General features: G+C 39.7%; 1 protein-coding gene across 3 annotated transcripts in view; it reads left to right on the top strand.

Moving 5' to 3' along the window:
• The first annotated feature begins 785 nt into the window (after positions 1-785).
• Positions 786-7,990, top strand: part of arid4b (AT-rich interaction domain 4B) — a 51,105-nt gene continuing 43,900 nt past the window's right edge. For all 3 annotated transcript variants that reach the window (XM_080449977.1, XM_080449976.1, XM_080449975.1), the window contains exons 1-2: positions 786-998; positions 4,849-4,891. In XM_080449977.1, coding sequence (XP_080306103.1) covers positions 4,886-4,891 — 6 coding nt within the window. In that variant the 5' untranslated portion in view covers positions 786-998; positions 4,849-4,885. The remainder of the gene's footprint in view (positions 999-4,848; positions 4,892-7,990) is intronic.

Raw genomic sequence — 7,990 nt, 5'->3', positions numbered from 1 at the left:
CCAATAGGATTCTGGGCTGCCGTTTGTCTTTCGTATTTTTTCTCGCGGATCGGCCAATCACATTTTAGCTAACGCGTTCACCTCGTCGCGCTTGTCCAGTGGGAGGGCCGCGTTGAGTGTCAAGGGCGGGGCTTGCGTGTATCTTGTTATGCCTCATTTTCACCCAGTCGTACGACGGCGTCGCGTGCCGAAAAAAAATAGCCGATCTACAAGCTCACGCCCTTGGCTGAATGCGCAAGGGGTGAGCTTGTAGATCGATTATTTTTGGCACTCGACACCGGCGTGCGACGACATACAAAACCGAGGCGTCAGTCATTAATTCCCAGAGAGGGGAGGAGGGCAGTGTTGCCATGTCGGCCTATTATAAGCGACTTTGGGCTTGTTTTAAAGTTGCTTGTAAATATAGGTAGTTGCGGGTTGCGTTTTTTGGGCTTGTTTCTAAAGTGAAGTTGTTTGCTTCCAAAAAAATAAAAATAAAAATAATTTAAACCAGTGGCTCTCAAATATTTTCATGAAAATATTTGTGCCAGCCAGGGAGCATTTGTGTTGTAGAATGTATAAAAAAAAGATAATATTCCACATTTTATTTCAATATTATTTTTCAAATAGTAGATCTACAAGCTCACAACGCGTTGCGAGCTTGTAGATCATGATGTAGGTTTAAATGTGCTCATGTTGCTTCTTTCGGGCTTGTTTTCCTAGAACCGGTTGCTTATTTCTCTCACAAAACCTGGCAACACTGGGAGGGGAGGGGAGGCGAGAGATCAGAGAAAGAACTAGCAGCACAGCAGCAGCAGGACTCGACGATCTGCAACAACCACTTTACCACGATAGATCTACACACTCACATATACACACACAACACAACACAACATCAACGGAACGGACGACGGATTTTTTCTAAACCCCTGTCAGATTATACACCTAAATGATCCTATGGATTACTAATACACTTTCATCGAAGAACGGACGTGTTTTTTCTCCACTTGACAGCATCGGTAAGAAAGAACCTCTTTTCAATATTTCGGACGCGGATCGTCCGATGTTATTTTGGATATTTCAGCAGCCTGATGATGGCTGTTAAACCACCGAGACCAACCTTTAAACGTTTTAGGTTACTGCCAAGTTATCCTTAACTACAGGGACACCGAGCCACAATGCGTTTAGATGAATGAATGAATTAGGTAGGTATAGTTAACCTAGGTCACTGATAACCTAGGTCACGAATGAGCTTGTAGATCTGCTATTTTCAACAACAAAAAAATATTGAAGAAAATTTGAAAAATGTGGAATATTTTTTACAACACAAATCTTGTATGGGGGGTCCCTGGCATAACATATTTTCAGATGGGGGTCTGCAGTCAAATGCATATTAACTTGATCCAACAACCAAGAACCCAGTAATAATGAAAAGATGGTAACTAAAGTTACCAGACAGACAAATAGACCCTTCGATCGTCGTTGAGAGGGGTGGAATGGTTCCTTTATAGTGTTGTGTGTTGTTGAGCGGAGGAATTCTCTGCGATCGGTGTCGTCGAATAGAATCGAATAGAAAGAAGGCTGTCTGTCTGTCGTAGTGCTCCATAATGGGCATTAAAAGTCACAATATTACTTCGACACCATCGTGGAGCCGTGTTGAACCTCCACATCGCAGTCAGATCAGATGTTTATTTGATGTATTAGTGGACGGCAGTATAGTTTGAGAAGTGAATTCGTTATATTGCCACAGGCTCTTTTTTTTTGTCCCATCGCTTAACGCCTGCTGTGTCCACTCTACTCTACTGTATAACTTACATTGTACCAGTGTGAACTCAACCGTCTGATCCAAACTGTTGTGTTGCTTTGCTCATGATGGCGTAGCCTTGGATCAAGACTATCATAGATGTATTTTATCGAGTCAGACTCGATAAAATACATCTATGAGATAGTCTTGATCCAAGGCTAATGATGGAGATGATGTGGAATATTTGTCCTCTGTCGCGCTGCTGCCTACACCAAACACATTATTATATTTGACATTCTCAGAGATTCACACACAGTAGTCTTCTTGCGTGACGGATCCCTTATACAATGTTATTTTGTTATCATCACGGACGGTGGCTCGATCGTCGCCGTTGTGTGTGACACAGCGATCGAACAGAAATGGCTGGCATTTGAAGTTGTACCACGGTAGTAATAACGTTGTAATAGCGGATCGTTCCAGTTTATACAATGGACATGGACGATCTGAGAACACGGACTATTATGTGTTCATTGTTGAGCAGCACCAGCTTTGGGTGGTCTGGTCTCCGTAGGGCGGATGACATTATTGTAGCCCCCGCGACCCCATTCGTCAACCTTTTAATAGTCATAAAATACATTGACCGTTTGTTGCCATTCTAATCCACTGGTTTTGTGTGTGATCGCGGTACATTATTGTCGCGTTACAGGTCTCTCTCCACTGGCATCATGGTGACCTTGTTGCGAACCAACCGCTCCGTCCATTTGTTTCTCTTTGTCAGAAACCCTGTTGTTGAAAAAAATATATTTATTGATTTTGGTCTAAACAGCTTCACAATGTAAAAAAAAGGTCAATACAAAATATGTTAAATTAGAAACCCTGATGTTTCTCAATGGATAATAGTCAGCAAAAACAACACCAAACACCCGTCAGATAAACTAAACAGTCGTCTGCTCTGCAGAGAGAAAGAAGGCGACTGCCATTCGAACTGCACGGTTACTTTTTCAACTTGGTTGGCATTGTAGCGTTCGTTCACATGGTCGTTGTTGTTTCAGGTCTATATAGTCAATGACCTGGCTTGTGTTTTGCTGTTGGGAGTCTCCAGTCTGCGGAGAACAGAACAGTACCATTGACACCAGGTTTTGCGAGAGAAACAAGCAACCCTGGTCTATGAAAACAAACCCAAAAAGAAGCGAGACCCTTCGCCCTTTAAACATAATACATTGGCAGGCTATTTGAAAACAGCTGATATACAAGCTCAGCTGTAGGTCTGCTATTTCCCCCCAAACTGAAAAATGTGAAATATTTTTGAAACATTTCTTGTATGGGGGGGTCCCTGGCATAAGATATTTTCAGATGTGGGGTCCGCAGACAAATAATTCACTAAGAAATGTTTGAGAAATACTGGTTTAAACAACAAGCCCAAAATAAGCAACTAAATACACCTCAGAAACAAGCCCAAAAAACCGCAACCACCAATATTTACAAGCAACTTTACAGAAAAACAAGCCCAAAGTCGCTTATAATAAGCGGACATGGCAACACTGAACAGTATGCCGACTCGCCGAGGCGATGAGGGGAAAATGAGCGCTCTCTCCTCTGAGGCTCTCGACCAGTTTTCATCTAAAAATAATAATAACATCATTATCTCCGGACCGGGAGACAAAATGATACGTGATTATATATTATATGATATAATGTTGATGCTCGGCTTTCTTTTGCCCACACAATGTTGTGTTCATGTGTTGTGATCCATTGAAGTAGTGCTTCTTGTTGTAGCAGACTGTCAGCAGCCCCAGAAATGGCGTCATCCTCCGCTGTAGCCAGTGTTGCCATGTTTTGTGAGAGAAATAAGCAACCATGTCTATGAAAACAAGCCCAAAAGAAGCAACTATAGGCCACCCGAGCACTTTTAAAGCTATTATGCATCGGATATTATGCGATAATTAAATGTGGAATATTTGGAACATTTTTTGAAACATTCTAACAACACAAATGCTCCCTAAGCACAAAACATTTTCATGAAAATATTTGAGAACCACTGGTTTAAATAATAATTAAAACTTTTGGAAGCAAGCCCAAATAAGCAAGTACACTTTAGAAACGAGCCCAAAAAACTGCAACCATAATCTTTTTACAAGCAACTTAACAGAAAAACTAGCCCAAAGTCGCTTATATTAAGCGTACATGGCAACACTGATTCAATGCAGAGCAAAGCCTCCAGTGTTCATTTAACTCCGAGAGTCTACATTTGGTTACATTTGTAGACTCTCAAAGTTAATGTTATAGGCTAGTCGTTACATGTACACTGCTATTATTTGTAGCTACACTATTATTTGTACAAGTTCAAACGGTTAAACGATCACTGAAGATTCTAACAGTGCACGATCTGTTGAGCTATAGTTGCACAGCCTACTTTATCATCTGTCACTTTAATAGTCGAATGAGATTCAGCCCTTTCTATGAAAATATCGGTGCATGTTGTTAATACAGATAGCCCAGGCTGTTGTTGAGTTTGCCATTCATTGATGACGAGTTACTTTTCTCTGTACTAGTAGCCACACACACTGAGCCCCCCTGACTAGTACACAGGGCATTACATAAACAGCTTTAAACCAATGATCAGCTCATGCTTTACTGTGGTGGGTGCAACATGGATAGTATAATCTATATATAATATATTTATTTATTACAACCTGTTTCAACCAATGTAGATACATGATATACCCCCTTTCTATGCTTAAATGCATCAAATGGAATGTTATGTCACAGGTCGGGTATGATTATGTGAGTTGATTTGCATTGATGAGTTGTTAATGTGTAGCAGACAGCTGCAGGTCTACTCTACTCACTGCCTGTGTTTTCCATGGCATGCACTGAGCACTGTTGTAGAAGTGATGTCATCATAACAGTAGCTCCTCTGATTGACTCTCCAAGTTTGCCCCTGTTGCAGAAACGCCAAGTGATTGCTCTTATCACAGTGGTTCTCTAACTGTTTAATATCATCGTCCCCCATAACTCTGAGAGTATGCAAACCAAATGGACCCTCCTAGGTCCCTGGATCACACTTTTGAGAACCACTGCTCTATCATTTCTATTCTAACGGTTGGCTCAACTTCTATTTTCAGATTTGTTACGCTGGTCACCTAGAGGACTCATAGAGAGATGAAGGTACGTTCAAATAATTTGCACATCTAATCTATAGCGATTTATGTTTAAATTAAATGCAGATCTCTCAATACTGTAACACAAGGTGCAGGTCACTATCAATAAATCATTGTATAACTTTACAGTGCTGCATGATTTTCGTTTTCATCAGTTATTTTATTATCTATTTTATTATGTATATGTACATGAATGCTATTAAAGTTGAATGCTATTTTACTACATTTATGGACACATTTCAAGCACATACTTTCATTAAAAGTGGTGTTTGGCACTGACAAAATAATACATTTCTTTCATAGAATGTTAATGAGTCAAGTGTGGAGGCGGGTTGGCTATATCATTGATAAGAAAATGACTGATGTTTGCAAACCTCAAGTCTGCATTCAATGTGCACCAATAGATTAGAAAATAGAAGAACGTTTTATTTACATAAAAGTCTTTACTATTTTGATTGCAACACCATTTAATTTGGAGGAAAACAACTCTAAAGGCGGTAGCCTATTTGTTTGGGAAGTAAGTTGCAAGTTATTTGATTGTTTTCTTATTGCTTTAATGAAACAAAATTGTAACACTCGTTTTGTCTGTTGTCTGTAGGCTTTGAACTTGGCAGCCTGTGCTGCTGTTGCCATGGTAGCCATACAGTGTACAGAGTGATACAATGCAGAATCATTTAAAATCCAATATACTCATATTTATATTAATTGGTATGACACGATGAGTGAAGCTTGTAGTATTTCTGGTAAAGGTCTATGTTTTTATTTACGTTTTGACATATTATATAAGATGTATAGCCCATAAAAGATCAATAACTTAACTGTCACAAAACAGCAGAGGAGAGAGTCTGAGACGAGGAGAATAAATTGTGTTTTCAATATAAGGTACAGAATGTTGTCATATTGTTCCTTGTTATTGATATTCTGTACATGCTGTGATCAGTCAGACCACAGCGACATACCCGCCAATGGGGGATATAACAATATATCATGGAATGATCTTCAATGCGTTTTGTTACTGAATAATGTGTTAATTATGCCACCGGTGGGTGGTAGTGGATCAGGAACTGTAGAATTGGAAGGTTCCCGGGTTGATCGCTGGCTCCCCCTGGCTTATGCTGTAAGTGTCGAAGTGCACTTGAGCAAGACACTGAACCTATAACTGCTCCGGAAGAGTAGGTTGGTGCCTTGCATGGTATTGGTTACCTCTGCCGTTAGTGTGAATGGGTGAATGTAAACGCTTTGGACAATGGTGTTATGTACTGTAAATGCACCATTTACCACATTGTTTAATGTTATTTCGTTATAGCTGTATGCTTTTGAGTTTGATCATAAATTAGTTTACTCAGCAGTTTTACTATTTTACCCATTCCTATCACCTTTACCCCTAAATTCTAATCCGTGCTCAAGTGTTGCTGAGATTTCATACAGGGCTGTGATTTCTCTGTTTTAGAGCCATTCTGAGAACCCCACATTATTCACCTGTAGTTTCAGGATGATTATTGGTTGCATAGAAATCTTGTCGCAAGATCATGACCGTATTCTGTTATTCCAGTAGTTTACATGGCAACCTAGAGGTGTGCATAGTTGAATTGCTTCGGTGTGTCAAATAATTTGCCAACACACTACAGTCACAGACACACAGACACAGACAGCCTCAAGTAAACTGTCTGTGCTGCTTAGTATGAGCCTTTTGTGGTCAAGGATGGAATGCCTTGCCGTAATGCCCCAGTCTGATAGCATTTGGGTATTGTTGGAATGAATTTGTTCTTCAGTCAGTTTATCCAGTCAGTCATCTTGCTCCTGCTCTTGTCCTTTCCTCAGTAACTGAGTTATCGGTAATGTAGTGCACTGGTCTAAACATACACTAATGAGTTGGATAATTGATTTAGGCCCAGTTCATGCTTCAGTCTGTAAATCCTTAATTCTACAAACTCCTACATTTAATTATTCCAAATCATCCACAACTTTAGTAGTTTAGACTGGATCCTTTCATTAATAATAAACTTAAATATCATAAAATTGTTGCAAAAACATTCCCAGCTTGGCGTTCATGCTCAAATGAAATAGTTTAAGCCCTCAGTCAGTAGACAAGCCCTATGCTGTTTGATGTTAAGGACATACAGTGATTGTGACTGTTAGTAACCCATCTTCATGTTTTTCATACTATGAATTGGCCTACTTAAAACATTTAAGTGCTCCATTCACCATCTACTCATGGTTGAATTGTATGGAATTTGGCATGAATACTTGAAGCCATACAGAATTGTTTGAGGATAGAGTTGCCAGGTCAAGAGATACGACTGTGATTCTGTTTAATATGGTCTATTAGAAAATGTGTGTGTACCTTGAGCACCATGTGAACTGACCAAATTTGTATGGTGATTGCACAAGCTGTGAAGATGGAGTTTGTATTTTCAAACGTTTCAAAACGTCAGAATATTCATCATTGAAAACTTTGATGGTCTGAAGTGCATGCGGTGTAGACTAAAGCAAGGTTAAGGGAATATGTGGGCCAAGTTTTGTGTCCCAGGATTCTGTTTTGAAGAAGTTCTTTCAGGCTTCAGTTCCCACAGACTAGAGGATATGTCAATATAGTCAGCTGTGCCAGGTTTCCCAAGTTAATCATGATGCCATAAAGTGCGCCCACTGCCCAGAGTGCTTTGACTATATAACTGCAATTTCCCTGGAATACTTTCACATCAGTGCATTTATATCTCTTTACACTATGACTGGTAGGCAGCCTTAAGGACTGATTTAAAACCAACTGTTTTAATTTTAGCATGCCAATTGTGGAGGCTGATTAGCAATAGCAATTGTTAGGTTATTCTTGGATTCTGTAAAGGCTTAGGTTGTGCATATGGCAGATGGATGTGTATTGAATGGGGGCAGGAATTTGAAACCTCTCAGATCACACAACATATGCAGAGAATGTTCATATTTTGGAGTGACATTATGGGGTCTACCGTAGCAGAAGAGAATGATCCCTTCTGTATGGTATCGAGTTAGGATAGAATTTAGTGACTGTGAGATCATCCTAAAGTACAATCCTATTTTTATTTGTATTTAATTGATTCAATATACTTTCCTTAACTTTGTGTGTGTGTGT

This window comes from Gymnoscopelus braueri (assembly GCF_963280865.1).
Source record: "Gymnoscopelus braueri genome assembly, chromosome: 14".
NCBI classification, from domain to species: Eukaryota; Metazoa; Chordata; class Actinopteri; order Myctophiformes; family Myctophidae; genus Gymnoscopelus; species Gymnoscopelus braueri.
The sequence above is the reverse complement of the archived record's forward strand: the minus strand, read 5'-3'. Positions and strand labels throughout refer to the sequence as shown.